This window comes from Sus scrofa, chromosome 13, assembly GCF_054392235.1.
Source record: "Sus scrofa isolate SSC_HxYL_T2T_F1_AM1 chromosome 13, Sscrofa_HxYL_maternal_Yorkshire_Landrace_v2.0, whole genome shotgun sequence".
In the NCBI taxonomy this organism is placed as follows: Eukaryota; Metazoa; Chordata; class Mammalia; order Artiodactyla; family Suidae; genus Sus; species Sus scrofa.
The window spans coordinates 173,134,393-173,151,079 of NC_139395.1; the positions used below are offsets into that span (position 1 = coordinate 173,134,393).

At 39.6% G+C, this 16,687-nt stretch overlaps 1 protein-coding gene across 4 annotated transcripts in view; it reads right to left on the minus strand.

Moving 5' to 3' along the window:
* Positions 1-9,423: 9,423 nt before the first annotated feature.
* TMEM45A (transmembrane protein 45A) overlaps positions 9,424-16,687 on the minus strand; it is a 96,960-nt gene continuing 89,696 nt past the window's right edge. For all 4 annotated transcript variants that reach the window (XM_003132703.4, XM_013981108.3, XM_084991592.1 and 1 more), the window contains exon 6: positions 9,424-9,946. In XM_003132703.4, coding sequence (XP_003132751.2) covers positions 9,853-9,946 — 94 coding nt within the window. In that variant the 3' untranslated portion in view covers positions 9,424-9,852. The remainder of the gene's footprint in view (positions 9,947-16,687) is intronic.

Genomic DNA, 16,687 nt, shown 5'->3' on the forward strand with positions numbered 1-16,687 from the left:
AAGGGCTGATTGCTTCAGCAAGGGAAGTGAGTCACTTAGCACTAGCAGAAGTTTGTTGCCTAATGAAACTGAAATGTGTGTGGAGGATGCTGAATTCTGATTAATGTAACCCTGAGTTCACCTCTTTGTGCCTCAGAAATTAAAAGAAAAGGAACCCTCCAATTCCTTTTTAGTTTTAAATTTACTCCTGCATCTGCTATAGAGATCCTCAATTCCTCTCTTCATGTCTTCTGACTTGTTTCTTTACATTTCTTTTCCCATTTCTTTCTATTTCATTTCTTCTCTCCCCCCGCCCCCGCAAGTCTGAGTTGACGGGCACAGGTGTGTGGTCAAGTCTGAAAGAAGAGAGAAATGGTCAACTATGAGTTAAGAAAATTAGTGTGGGAAAGAGTTTAATTTTATTCTTTTCCTCCTAGAAACCCTGATTCAAGTGAGAGGCAAATCCAGAATTTATAGCAACTAGACAAGTATTTCAGCCAAGAAACACTAATCCCATGTAACTACTACTTCTAAAAATCGTAGTGTAAAATCTGAAGCTTACTTGAGGCAAGATGAGTTGATAATTTAATCACCCTGCATACAATAGCACTATGATCTATTTTAACAAGATAGTATTCTAGATCCTGAATCTCTCCATTTAGTATAATTATTTACATAAAATATTGACACAGACCTCAGTTCTCTACTCTTGCCTAACAGGCCACTACCGAACTTAGTGATTTAAAACATAACCAGTGCTTATTTGCTCAAAACCAGGTAATTTGGGCAGGACTCAGAACTGGTGGTTTCATTCCATGTGATTGTTTAGCCAAGTCATCTGAAAGTTTGACAGGCGCTGCAAGGACCCAAGATGGCCTTTCCCACATGTGTGGGATCTCAGCTGAGATGGCTGGAAAGGCAAGGGTGACTGGCCCTCTCTCTACCTAACGGTCTTTTCTCCTCTAGGACCTCCCCCACTTGAAGATTTCTCAACAGAATAACCTTGCCTTCTTCACATTCAGGCTGGTTCTAAGACAGCAACATTGCAAGCTGAAAGACCTCTTAAAGTCTAAGACTATCATTTGTTCAGTGTCACTTTTACCACATTCTTTTGGTCAGGGAAAATCATAAGACATGTCCAGATGCAATGCTGGAGGGAGCTACAAAAGGCATGAATTCAAGAAGGCAGAATTCACTGGGAGCTGTGAAGTTTAATTTTATGTGTCAACCAGGCTAGGCCGTGGTACAGTTATTGGTCAAACATTATTCTAGATGTTTCTGTGAAGGTTTTTTTTTTTTTTTAGATGAGATTAATGTTTAAATCTGTAGACTTTGAGCAAAGTTGATTACCCTCATTCAAGAAGTTGAGGCCCCAGCAGAAAAAACACTGACCTCCACTGAAGAAGGAATCCTGCCAGCAGACTGCCTTTAGACTCAAAGTGCAGCATCAACTCTTTCCAGCCCACCTGCCTTCCCAGCCAGCCTTCCTAAAAGCTTAGGAGCCTACCCTAGAGATTTTGGACTTGATAACCTCAACAATGGCTCAGTTCTTTAAAATAGTGTGTGTTTGTGTGTGTGTGTGTGTGTGTGTGTGTGTGTGTGTAATATTGCTTCTGTTTCTCGCCAACTTGGCTAATACAAGGCCATCTTGCAATTAATGCCATGCATTTTCCAGATAAGGACCATAATTCCCAGAAAGTTTGGTAATATAGTGTGTGATACTCAAGGAGTTCGTGGTCTGACTAGGGAGCAGATAGATTTAAACTTAGAGCACCCTGGGAGTTTCCTTTAGTGCAGGGGATTAAGGATCCGGCATTGTCACTGCAGTGGCTTGGATGGCTACTGTGGCACAGGTTTGATCCCTGGCCCAGAAACTTCTACATGCCACAGCTGTGGCCAAAAAACAAAAGTTAGAGCACACTAAAGATAATGCAGAAGTCACTAGTCAATAAATGATTTACTCTACAAGCATAAACTCTACCTACCTGAGGAATGTTGGACAAAAAGACCAGTTAAGGAAACTTGCCAACCTGAGTGAGGCCATAAAGTGGCATAAATGTATAACCAAGCCAAGCTGTCAGCAGGTTTCTCAATAAGGATAATACATTTTATGGTTGGTAATAAAACCTGGGAGAGAACTCATTGTCATGTCTGACATTTGCCATATAACCTTCAGCTTATTGTTTTATGACTCAAATATATGCCTCATTTTGAAGCCTCAAACATCAAAATTAAAACTAGTGTTAGAGTAATTAGATGTATTAGTTTTCCACCGCTGCTGTACCAAAGTACTGCAAACTGAGTGGTTTAACAAAACTCATTGTCTCACAGTTCTGAGGCCTTAGAAGTCCAAGATCAAGTTACCAACAGGACTATGCTCCCTCCCTCATAAAGTGCTAGGGAAGAATCTGCTCCAACCCACTCTCCAACTTTTGGTGGTTTGCTGGCATCTTTGGCGTTCCCTGACTTAGAGACATGTCATCACCTCAGTCTGTGCCTTCCTGTTCATGTGACATTCTCCCTGTGTGTGTCTTTGTCCTAATTTCCTCTTTTTATAAGGAATACACTCATATTGGATTGGGGCCTACTGTACTCCATTATGACTTCATGTTAACTAAAACAATTATATCTACAATAACCCTATTTGCAAATAAGGTTACATTGAGGTATTGGAGGTTAGGACTTGAACGTATGAACTGAGGTGGTGTGTGGAAGCAGTTCAACTCGTAGTAATGGGTTAGAGTACTAAGAGTTTAAAATCTAAGATAGTTTTTTTCTTTCTAGGGCTGCACCGCGGCCTAAGGAATTTCCCATGCTGGGGTCAAATCAGAGCTGTGGTCCTGGCCTACACCACAGCCACAGCAGCTCTGTATCCGAGCCACCTCTGCAACCTGTACCACAGCTCGTGGCAATGCTAGACACTTAACCCACTAAGCAAGGCCAGGGATCAAACCCACATCCTCATGGATACTAGTCAGTCTCATTTCCGCTGAGCCACAATAGGAACTCCTAAGATTTTTAAAAATAACCCAAACTCTTCTTTAGCAATGCTTGTGGACTGATTTGTTACCTGAGTTAAGGAAACTTCTTTTAAGATATGAACCTGGTATTTTGGCTCACAAGTTGTATTTCCATACTTTGCCACTAGAGGGAAGCACCATTGCTGTTGTTTTTCCTGTTAAGCCTATCCCACAGTATCTTCAGGACTCAGCCATTCATCCTTAATGTAGGCACATCAGAGAAGAAATCAATTTAGACACATTTCTGGGAAGTGGGGAAGATCTATGCTGGGAATAATAGAGTGTCCTGGTTAATCCCTGTCCTGGTGATTCTCTCCTGGATTTCTGCTCTGGACTAAATGTCTGTGTCTCCTCAGAATCCATATATTGAAGTTCTAATCCCCAGTGTGGTGGTTATTTGGAGGTGAGCCCTTTGAGAGGCAATTAAGTCAATCAGGGTGGAGTTTTCATGATGGAATTAACAATCTTATAAAAAAAGAGACTGGAGAGAGACAATCTGTTTCTCCCACCAGGAAGTGAGCTTTTACCAGGCACCAGATCTGCTAGCACCCTGATCTTGGACTTCCCAAACTCCAGAATTGTGAGAAATAAACATTTGCTGTTTAAGCCACCCAGTTTATGGTGTTCTTTTATAGCAGCCCAAACTGACTAAGATGATTTCTGACCAGAATCAAATCACTGGAGATATTTGAACAGAAGCCAAAGTCTTGGGAGTTCCCTGGTGGCTCAGTGGGTTAAGGATCCAGCATTATCTCTTTATGGCATGGGTTCAGTCCTTGGCCCAGGAATTTCTGCATGCTGTGGGTGCAGCCAAAAAAAGCCAAAATCTCTCTCTCTCTCTCTCTTTTTTTTTTGGTCTTTGCAGGGCTGCACCCAGGGCATATGGAGGTTCTCAGGCCAGAGGTCCAATTGGAGCTATTGCTGCCGTCCTATACCACAGCCACAGCAACGCCAGATTTGAGCTGTTTCTGCAAACTACGTCACAGCTCACGGCAACACCGTATCCTTAACCCACTGAGCGAGGCCAGGGATCAAACCGGCAACCTCATGGTTCCTAGTCAGATTTGTTTCCATTGCGCCACAGCGGGAACTCCCAAAACCTCTTCCTCTGAATGGGACATCTGCGTAGAAAGCCGGATTGGGAGACAGATGGCCTTAAGAAGAAAACCAGTCCCTCTAAGAAGGAAGTGGGACATTCACTATGCAGTAGTGTCATATCAGCAGTGGAAAAAGCCCTCTCTCCTGGTGGCTGGAAAATTATATCCCATCCTGGGTGTAGCACTTAATTAACAGCATGACCTTGAACAAGTCACTAACTCTGGTCTCAGAATCCTCAGACAACCTTTTAGGACCTATTTTCTCTAAATAAAATCTTCCTTCAATATTTCCCTCTTTTCCTGTTCCTATAACTTCCCTTTCAATGCTACAGGTTGAGAAGGACTCCTTAGGTGCTACAATGGAGACAAAAGAAGTATGGTTATCTTTAGTGGATTATATTTAGTGGAGATAATTGGAGGACTAAACAGCATGTGATCCAGTACTGCTCTGGTCTCTGTGCTGAGCTGTGGGTGTTTACAACAGAAGAATGTGGGATGCAGCAGCAGAAAAAAAAAAAAAAAAAAAAAGAAAGAAAAAGAAAAAAAAAAAAGCTTTGAAGGGGGCTTTAAAGATTTCCAGAAGCTAAGCTGCAAGGAGCAGGAGGGGAGGGACAGTGGTTACTACAACGTAGATAGGGAAATTAAAATACACAGTCCTAGGAAACAGGGAAGAAGTCAGCCCGACTGGCACACGTGCTGTGTTGAACAATATGAGAGCATAACTACATACTGAATTAACTCAAAGTGATTTTATTTTATTTGGGTACAATGCTAATCAATTTAGATTTGATCTAAGGTTCTAGGAGAACCTGAGTCAGTTTCTGAGTAGTTTCTGAGAGAGCTGTTCCATTCTCAATTGCTAAGCCCTTTGTTTATTCGGCTGAGCTTATCCCTGTGTTTTAGAGCCTGTGTGTATTTTGGCTTCAAACACAAACTGTCAAGCAGGGGATTATATTAGGCTCCACCCCCATCTTCTTACTAAAAATCTTTAATTCTCCTTTCAGGACATTTAAAAACAGGCAGAACAGCTCAAGTCCAGGAGAGGAGCCAGATAAGAGGCACTTTCTTGCCTCTATTGTAACATTTTGCATTATTCACAGCAATTCCTCCCACAACTCCTACAGGCACTGAACAAAGATGTCTCATCCCTGTTTTAAACTAATAAAGGCTAAGAAATGCTGACATCCAAGCTCAGAGCTGTTGGATTATTTTTAAAGGACAGTGACCTAGAATGCATTAGATAGCAACTTAATATCTGTAAAAAGTGAGCAGTCTCACCAGATAGGAAATATATGGGAGGAAAGGGCAGGATTATATCAAGTTCAGGAGTTTTTACCCTTAGAAGGAAATATGTTTAATATCTTAAGAGCTAAAGAATAATAAAATCCCATTAAATGACATGACGACCTGGGCGGGGTGGCAGATTTTCATGAGTAGGCAGAAAAGACAGCTAATCTTAAGTATGACTCCCGCTGGGGAGGACACATTTCCTGGGAAAACTGGGACACAGTCTGTGTTGAGGGTTTGAGGTAGTGACTCCAAATCACAGGATCCAGCATGTGCCATCAGGGTCACTCTCAAGAAGCCTATCCCATTCAATATCTGAGACAAGCAGACTAGGAGTTCCCAGCCATTGCCTGTCATAAACAAATCCTTTCCTTAACAGTATGCCTCTTTTAACATGGAAAGACTTCCAGTTAAGAAATATTTAAGAGACTCAAAATCACATTGTTGACATTTGTGCATTAAGGAATTGTGCACGTATCGCATTTTAGGTATTTATAACTTTTTTTTTTTTTTTTTTTTTTTTAGGGGCAACTGTGGCATATGTAAGTTTTCAGGTCAAGGTTCAAATCCAAGCCATAGCTGAAACCTACACCATAGCTGCAGCAAAGCTGGATCTTTAACCCACTTCACCAGGCCAGGGATAAAACTCATGCCTCAGCAGCAACCCAAGCTGCTACAGAGACAATGCCAGATCCTTAACCCACTGTACCATAGCAGGAACTCCAGGTATTTATAGTTTTAAAAATAATCTTATCTCTGCACATTAGTCTTATAAGTTCAGTTTATAAATGTGCAATTGACTAACAAATATACACATGTGCATTTAAGTTGAAATCTCACTAAGTTTATGCAGTATTGGAATATTTTTTTAAAAACTTGTTTTTCACCATTTATAAGTCTAATAAATTAGATTCATAATAATAACAACTTGAGAAGATTTATCAGTTAATTGAAGTATTTAAGAAGAATATAGGCGTTCCCTTTATGGATCAGTGGGTTAAGAACCTGGCATAGTGTCCCTGAGGACACAGGTTCTATCCCTGGCCTCACTCAGTGAGTTAAGGATCCAGCATTACTGCAAGCCGTGGCATAGGTCACAGATGAAGCTTGGATCTGGTGTTACTGCAGCTGTGGTGGAGGCCAGCAGCTGCAGTTCCCATTCATCCCTAGCCTGGGAACTTCCATATGCTGCAGGTAAAGAGAAAAAAAATGAATATAAAAAATATTTATGCATCCCCACTGGGGCACAGTGCATGAAGAAACCAACCACAGCAGCTCAGGTCACTGCAGAGGCACAGGTTTGATCCCGGCCCAGCACAGTAGGTCAAAGGATCCAGTGGTGTTGCCACAGCTGTGGCAAAGGCTGCAGCTACAGCTCAGATTTGATCCCTGACCCAGGAAGTTCCATATGCCACGGGCGCAGCCATAAAAAATTTTTTAAAATATTTAATTCACAAATACTATGTAAGATGTTTAAAGGGAGGTCTAATTGTCTAAGTTTAAAATTGTGCCCAAACATTTAAACTGAGTATTAAAATTTATTAGACTTAAAACTGAGTGTTTTAAGTCTAACAGACTTAAAACTGAGTGTTACAATTTGTTAGACTTAAAAATAGAATAAGATTTATAAAATTAACTTAAAAGTATAAGAAAGGCTTACATTTTTTTCACTTTTACCGGTTTGGTCCAGAAACCCAATTTCTGTACCTCTCTTGAAGCACTTCTCCAAGTGTAAAGAAAAAAATCTCCTTTGACTGACATTTATTTAGGGGAAATTTTTTTCTATTGTTTCATGCCTATCCTGTATTCTCCCAATTTTCTCCATCTGGAATTCACATTAAACAGAGCACAGAATTTCCGGATCTATTCTCCATGTGTGTAAATGTTTCTTTCATACTTTTTAATATTTTGACTCTTTGTATTTGGGAGAACTCCTGACATCTCAGCATTTATTTTCTTTTCTCTTTTTTTTTTTTTTTTTTTTTTTTTTTGTCTTTTTGCCTTTTCTAGGGCTGCACCCGCGGCACATGGAGGTTCCCAGGTTAGGGGTCGAACTGGAGCAGCAGCCACAGCAACACAGGATCCGAGCCGTGTCTGCGACCTACACCACAGCTTGCCGCATTGCTGGATCCTTAACCCACTGAGCAAGGCCAGGGATCGAACCCGAAACCTCACGGTTCCCATTCGGATTTGTTAACCACTGAGCCATGATGGGAACTCCTCAGCATTTATTTTCATTGTTCCTTTGTCCCTAGTGGCTCCTATACCACCTAATTAATCCACATCCAAGATACAATCAATACAAGCTTGATTAATGAGCCATATGGTGACAAAAAGATGAGGAGGACCCTGGGACAGTCATAACCTGATCTCCCATTTCAACAATGAGCTGGAAGTTAACTGCCGTCAAGAGACTGCCACTTTCCCAGCAAACATGATTAGAGATCACAGAAATCACCGAGGAGCTAGTATCACATCAATGGCCAGTGCTGATATTGCACCAAGTTCTTTTAAGAGTTTCTTTACTTTGGTCCTGGGAAATGGAGCATGGGATGCCCATGAAAGTGTTTGGCAAAAGCTCAGGAATCAAGACCGCAGGTTTTTAGAAGAACTGAGGTAACATATGAACCAAAGTTATGAAGGGCGGCCTTCCTCCACCCCTTCCTTGGTGAAGGCTTCCATAAAGTTGTAATAATGGTGTTCAATGTATTGCTCATTGCAGGGACTAGAAGCAGATAGCCCCAAACTGTGGACTTAGACTTGAACCAGAAGTTCCTCCTCTGAGAATTCACTGGGTTTCATTTCACTTGAATTCTCTCTGTGCAGAGACTGTAGGCATAAACGTTTTTCCTCTCTCATAGAGACTGGTAGTAGGTTTATACTTAAAGTTTTCAAAATGCCAGCCTTAATCTGGTTCATGCTAATTATTCCCAGAGTTCCTGCTCAGGCCTAGATACCAGCAATGCCATGTTCACATAACTGCAGCTGACAACTCACTCTCACTCTTCGGAAATACAAACTTGCCAAAATCATAGATACTTCCTAGGCTGGGAAAAACCTCCAAGATAGAGGGTGCACATGGGGCAAAATGTCATGATCATCTGGGTATCACAGTGTGTGGGCATTTTATTTGCCAGAAATGCATTAAGGTATTGAATTGTTCTACATCAGTTCTTTTCAACACCTATGTTTAAAAAAGAGAGAAAAGAAAAGAAATGTTTCCAGTTCTTTGGCCTAAAGAATCCACTCACCTCCCTCTTCAGTGTCAAGAGATAGCACCAGACTGGGGCAGCTTTCTGAATTTGTCAGCACTTTTGAAACACAAAAGACCTCATGTGTCACATCCAGCTACCCACTAGACAGTCTCTTTCCCTCCATGTTCAAGTCAACCATCGTCGGCTCCTGCAGCCCTCCTCATTTTTCTATCACAGCAGAGACTGGCCTTTCTCACGTGGTACTAAAGTAGCTTTGATTTTGTCTCAGAGACTGTAGGTTTATAAAATGTGACAGAAAGGCAGGGCCCCATGATTCATCCAATCCAATTCCCTCACTTCAGAGAGGAAATAGTTAATGTTAAAACCCTAGAGGCTGGTTAATGATAGAGCCAGAATTAGAAACAAGAATCCTTGACTCTCCCATTGGGGGCTACTTTGTCCACTGACAAGGTAAGAGCTCTGACTTTTTACCCAGATATTCCATAAAAGGCTTTTCCTTGTTTTAACCCTTCAGTTATTTCAGCAGAGGGGATGCACGGTGGCCATACTATTCTGTGTGATGACTTTTTACTCTATAAATAACATCATAGCTCCTTTCTCAAATGCTCATGGCTTTGCCAGAGTGTGTCCTTTTGCAATCACAGATCAGCCCTTTTATCTTCTCTGAATGAATGCACAACTCAGGATGACTTCTGGCTCGCTTTTCCCAGAGGAAGACGCAGGCGCTATGGACAGAGATGTCTCACAATAAGGCATTTCAGTGCCACACAGCTTCTTCTTCATGACATCAAGGTGGGATGCAGTTAAATAACTAAAACAAAGATCTGAGGTGTCTGAACCAAGGTCCATGCATTCATTTATTTCTCATTGCAGCAACAAGATAAACAAGTGTAATTCCATCTCTACCGAGTTACAAATGGTAGCAAGACAGGAACCTTGAGCATATATATCTATAAGGCAAATAAAACAAGTATTTTTCATAGCATGGGCATCAAGTTAGATGACCAGGGAAAAGCTGCTCCAAGCCCCAAACGCCATGATTGACGTATTAACATTCAAAGTATTTTCAAACCCCAAAATAAAACATTTAAATTCAAATACTTCAACAAAATTGGAAATACAAGCAGTACCCCAAGCATCATTTCTTAGCCAGTTGTTCTCAAACAAAAGGTGGGGGGGGGACAAAAAACCTTGATTAAAAATATTGAAAAAAAAAGAATGATTTCATCCAGAAAGACTAGGCGCCCATCACAGTCACATCTCTTCTTCTGATTCTTGTTCTCGTTCAGTGTTTTTCAGGAGTTCAACTTCTGAGGGGAAGAACCTCTTAAGTCGAGATTCAATCAACCTGAGGAGAATTAAAGGCATCCCGTGTTATGCTGTTTAAAATTAAAACCCAAAGCAATAAGTAGCTACAATACAACAAACTCTGAATTACCTGTGCAGATAGAAGAGGCCCCTCCCCAAAATAAATCACTTTTATTTGGCTTTGGAGCTACTGGAAAATGTTTTGTGAATGAAAGCAGCATATAAGTAAACAGATACAATGTAACTCCTGAATGTGTACCATGATTGTTTGTATCAAGTTCATAATTTATGACTAATCATTTCTAAAACAATCATGAGAATCTCTGGGCTGTAGCAAATCCAAAGGAAATAGAGGTCAGCTGTGTGTTATAAAAAGGAGCCCTCTCTGGGGAAGGAAGTGTGTGAAGGCACCTGCCTCCCTTTGTCAAGCCCCAAGTCAAGTCTGTACTGCAGCTCTTACTGTGTCTTCAAAGGGGTACTTTTGTGCTGCCACAGGCTACCCAACTCTGTGTGATGGTCCTCGATGAATTAAGAAGTTGAAAGAAGTGACCTCAACTCTTGTGACTGTTTTCATAGATAAGAGAATCTGTAGGTCTGGGGAAATTAGAATTTTTGACATCGGAATATGTGAGGCTTCTTAGCAGCAGAAACTCAGTAGGCTCTCCACTTCTCTGATGAAGCAGGAACTAGGCAAAGATTTTCCTGTGCACGATTATTGTAAAGACACTTGCTGTGACCATGTCAATAAAGCAAGTCAACTTCCAGGAATACATAGGGATACACAAACAAAATGATAAGCCAAATCATCAAAGTCATTCTCATTTTATGAAAAATATCTCCAGCCTATCTGTACCTTTACATATTTTCTGCCTTTTTCTTCCAGTGAAGGTTCATCCCACCCCTCTCAATATGCAATGGCCTTGCTTGTTCTCTGAATCCCACTACAGTATGGGCTTCATAAGAGCAGAGACTTTATCTTATTTATTGCCCTGACCTTAGCTAGAGTATAAAACAATGTCCGTACACAATAGTGGCTCACCACACATTTGATGAATCAATGGGCTCTGTAGCAATGTCCCAGGAGTTCATATCACTCATCTCTTCAGAGGTAATTCTCCAGTCACTTCCAATTCAGCATGAATTCCTCCAACACGCAACAACTGAGCAGTATCAGTAACATCTGCTGACTCTTCCAGAGCCAAGAAAAACCATTCCAAGACAACTACCTTGATAATTGACCATTGATGTTGCTACCAATGTTCTCTCTCTCTCTCTGTCTCTCTCTCTCTCTCTCTTTTTTTTTTTTTTTTTTTTTTTGTCTTTCTCTATTTTTAGGGCTGCACTCGCTGCTTATGGAGGTTCCCAGGCTAGGGGTCCAACTGGAGCTGGAGCTGCCAGCCTATACCACAGCTACAGCAATTCGGCATCCTTGCCACATCTGCCACCTACACCACAGCACAAGGCAGCGCCAGATCCTTAACCCACTGAGTGAGGCCAGGGAGTGAACCTGCATCCTCATGGATGCCAGTCAGGTTCGTTAAACACTGAGCCATGACAGGAACTCCTCAACTCTTTTTGTTTTTGTGAAAGGCTAACAGTCTTGAGTAAGTTGCCAACTGGGACGGCGTGCCATTTTTAAAACTACATAGCTATCTCCACATTGCACAACCTGAATGCAAGCTAAATGAAAGGGATTAAATAGTGAATACATTCATTAGATTCATTCCTGGTGACTCGTGAAAAATAAAACAAAGCATTGTCTACATATGACAAATTAATTGTTAACACAAATCCTAGTCATGCCTCCTGTTTCCTACACCTCCTCTCTGGATTGTGTCTGCTGTTGTGACAAACCGCAAAGCTGAGGCATGTTCAAGTGCTACCTGCATCCTGAAGCCCTTGGTATTGGCACATGCAAAATGGCCACTGGGGACAGACTCATGGTGGGGTAATTGCTGGTTCCTGGAATAACACAGATCCAAGGAACTAAGGTCAGGGTGTGGATGTGTTTTTGTTCCCATATGCTCTCTTCAATTTATATAAGAGCAGAGATGAGACTGTGGGTATACTTCCACATTTCCCTCTGGAAATCAAACTTTCAGAAGGCAAACTATCATATGCCTGGAATTTGGTCATCTCTATTTTGTTCTTCAAAATGGCTCACATGAATTATTGCCCAAAAGTGGGCAATATTTCTCTGTCCACAGCAAGGGGCTTTTGAAATAGTTCTCTACAGCAGTGGTGTTTTGATGCGAAATATAGTGTAACATATACTAAGATTTCCACAAGTATTCCATTCCTGGGCACATATTTAGAGAAAATCATAAGTTGGAAAGATAGATTCACCCCTATGTTCATTACAGCACTGTTTATAATAGCCAACCCTTGGAAGCAACCTAAATGTCCATCAACAAAGGATTAGATAAAGAAGAAGTGTGTGTGTGTGTGTGTGTGTGTGTGTGTGTGTGATTCACGCAATGGAATATCACTCAGTCATAAAAAAGAATGAAATAATGTCATTTGCAGCAGCACGGATAGATCTAGAAATTATCATAAGTAAGCTAGACAGAGAAAAACAAATATCACATAAGCTTACTAATATGTTGAATTTAAGAAATGATACAAAAGAACTTACAAAACAGAAACAGACTTAAAAATTTTGAAACGAAATTTATGATTACCAAAGGGGAAATGTGGGGTGGGAGGGGTAAATTAGGGGATTGGGATTGACATATACACACTACTATATATAAAATAGATAGGTACTAAAGACCAACTGTATTGTACAGGGTAACATACTCAATACTGTGTAATCTGAAAAGGAATGGATGTATGTACACCTGCTGTACACCTGAAACTAATACAACTACCCAAGTCAGCTATACTTCAATGAAATTTATTTTTTAGAAAAATAAGATTTCCAAACAAGTCTCTCCTATGAGCTTTCACAATAAGAACTCCAGGCATGGGACTAGATGAAACAATATTTGAACCATCATTCTAGAAAGCTAGGAAGTACAGCTTCATTTTTCAGAGATTTGAGGGCAGTAGTTCCATAACCCAGTTTTGTTTCTTTGTTTGTGATCTTTGTGCTCTGTCAAATAGATTCTGATATAATGTCCTCAAAACCCATCACCTACAACTGAATTACAATCTATTTCACAGTCAAACCCTGAAAAACAGATTTTTCAAAGCTCTTTACAATGACAGTATTGAACTGTCCTGCACATGACTTCACCGAAAGTCGGTACTGAATTTTTAATATACTGCTTAAGTTTATACTTAATCTTATCTTAATATGAGCTCTTGGTCTTATATTTAAAAGAAGTATGAGAGAAAAACTAAAAACCACATAAAACATGATTTCCAAACAAATGAAGCCTATATTTGAATAGCTCTGAAACAGATCTATTGAAACATAAAATAAGTGTTTATTGAGTGCCTAATATATGTTTAACAGTATGCCAAGAGCTGTAAGGAAGAGAGGGAGAGAGGGAGGGAAGGAGGAAGGAAGGAGGGAGGGAGGGAGAAATTACAAGCCAATATCACTGATGAACACAGGTGCAAAAATCCTCAACAAAATACTGGATAACTGAATTCAAGAATACATTAAAAAGACCATATACCCTGACAAGTGGGATTTATTCCAAGGATGCAAGGATGGTTCAACATCCACAAATCAATCAATGTGATGTATCACATTAACAAAAAGAAGGATAAAAATCATAGGATTATCTCAATAGAAAAAGAAAAAGCATTTGACAAAATTCAACATCATTTTGATAAAAACTCTCAACAAACTGGGTATAGACAGAATATACCTTAACATAATAAAGGCCAAGACAAGCTTACAGCTAACATCATACTCAGTGGCAAAATCCTGAAAAATTTTTTCCTTAAAGTCAGGAATACAACAATGATGCCAATCTTGACATTTTTAGTCAACACAGCATTCTAAATCCCAGCCAGAACATTTAGGCAGGGAAAAGGAACAAAAGGCATCCAAAATGAAAAGGAAGAAGTAAAACTGTAACTATTTGCAGACGACATGGTATTATATATAGAAAACCCTAAAGACTCCACCAAAAAACTGTTAGAACTAATAAACAAATTCAATGGAGTTGCAGGGAACAAAATCAACATGCAAAAATGTGTTCCATTTTTAATAATGCTAACAATGTACTATAAGAAAAAATCCCATTTATAATTGTATGAAAAAGAATAAACTGGAGTTCCCGTTATGGCACAGTGGAAACGAATCTGACTAGGAACCAGGAGTTGCAGGTTTGATCCCTGGCTTCACTCAGTGGGTTAAGGATCTGGCATTGCTGTGAGCTGTGGTGTAGGACACAGATGTGGCTCGGATTTGGCATTGCTGTGGCTGTGGGATAGGCTGGCAGCTATAGCTCCAATTAGACCCCTAGCCTGGGAACTTCCATATGCCACAGGTGTGGCCTTCAAAAGACAAGAGATTTAAAAAAATTTAAAAAAAAAGAATAAACTACCTAGGAACAAATTTAACCAAGAATATGAAAGATCTATGCACTGAAAACTATAAGGCTCTGGTGAAAGAAACTGAAAACAGTTTCCTGGAATGATTGAAGGATATTCCATGCTTACAGATTAGAAGAATTAATATTATTTAAAAGGTCCATATTACTCAACACAATCTACAGATTCAGCACAATCCCTACCAAATTCCAAAGGCATTTTTCACAAAAGTAGAACAAACAATCCTAAAATTTGTATGGAACCACAAAGATCCTGAATAACCAAAGCAATTTTGAAAAAGAAGAACAAAGCTGGGGGTCAAATCAGACAAATCAGAGAAGCATAATGCTCCCTGACTTCAGACTATATTACAGAGCCATAGTAATCTAAACAGTATGGTGTTGACATAAAAATAGACACACAGATCAATGGACAAGAATAGAGAGCCTAAAAATAAACCCACACATATATGGTCTATTAATTTATGACAAAGGAGGCAAGAATATAGGGTGGGGAAAGGCCAGTCTCTTCAAAAATGTCCAAGGAAAACTGGAGAGCCACATGTAGAAGAATGAAATTCTACCACTATCTTACATCATACACAACAATTAACCCAAAATGGATTAAAGTTTTGAATGTAAGACTAAAACCATAAAAATCCTAGGAGAATACATAGGTGGTAAGCTCCTTGATATTGCCCTTGGTGGTATTTTTTGGATCCGACTCCAAAGGCTATGGCAACAAAAGCAAAACTGAACAAATAGGACTACATAAAACTAGAAAGCTACTGCACAGTGAAGGAAACATCAACATAAAGGAAGGAAACATCAAAATAAAATGGAAATTTACTGACTGGAAGGTATTAATAAATTATAGTGATAAAAGATTAATATCCAAAATATATGTAGAATTCACACAACCTAATGACAAACAACAAAATTCCAATTTAAAAATATGCAGATAATTTGAATTGACACTTTTCCAAAGAAGACATATAAAGGACTATAAAAGGAATATTAGGGAGTTCCTGTTGTGGCTCAGTGGATTATAAACCTGACTAGCAACCCCTGGCCTCGCTCAGTGGGTTAAGGATCCGTGAGCTGTGGTATGGGTTGCAGACGTGGCTCAGATACCCTGTTGTTGTGGTGCAGGCACACACCAATAGCTCCAATTTAACCCGTAGCCTGGAAACTTCCATATGCTGCAGATGCAGCCCTAAAAAGCAAAAATAAATAAATTAAATTAATAAGTTTAAAAAATTAAAAAGGCACATTAAAATATGCTCATCAGCATCACTAATCATTAGGGAAATGCAAATCCCCAGTGAGATATTACCTCACACCTGCAGGATGGGTATTATCAAAATGACAAGAAATAATAAATGCTGGCAAGGATATGGAGAAAGGAGAACCCTCATGAACTGTTGGTGAAAATGTAAATCGGTATAGCTACTGTGGAAAATAGCTTAGAGGTTCCTCAAAAAATTAAAAATAGAACTATAACACAATCTAGCAATTCCACTTATGAGTATTTATCTGAAGAAAATGAAAACAGCAATTCAAAAAAATATAGGTACCCCTAGGTTCATTGCATCATATTTATAATAACCAAGATATAGAAAAAAACCTAAGTATCTATCAATGGATGAATGAAAAAAGATGGGTTTTTGGTTTGTTTGTTTTTCCTTTTTAGGGCCACACCCATCTTATATGGAGGCTCCCAGGCTAGGGGTCAAATCAGAGCTATAGCTGCTGGCCTACACCACAGCTCACAGCAATGCCGGATCTTTAACCCACTGAGCAAGGTCAGGGATTGAACCTGCGTCCTCATGGATGCTAGTCAGATTCGTTAACCACTGAGCCACGATGGGAACTCCAGAAAAAGATGTTTTATATAGATCTTTATATATATAATATTTATAAATATTTTATGTTTATATAAGTAACAGAATACTCAGTTACAAAAGAATTAAATGGACCTTGAAGGTATTATGCTAAGTGAAATAAGTCAGATAAAGACAAGTACCATATGATTTCACTTATTTGTAGAACCTAAAAAGCAAATGAACAAACAAAACAAAACAGATGGCTACAGTCAACAGGTTGGTGGTTTCCAGAGTTGCGGGAGGTGGACAAAATGGCAAACAAAATGGGAACAAGAGGCATTAATGTCCAGTTATAAAATAAATAAATCATAGGGATGTTATATATAGCATGGTGACTATCATCAATAATATCATATTACAAATTTGAAAGTTGCTAAGAAAGTAAATCTTGAAAGCTCTCATCAC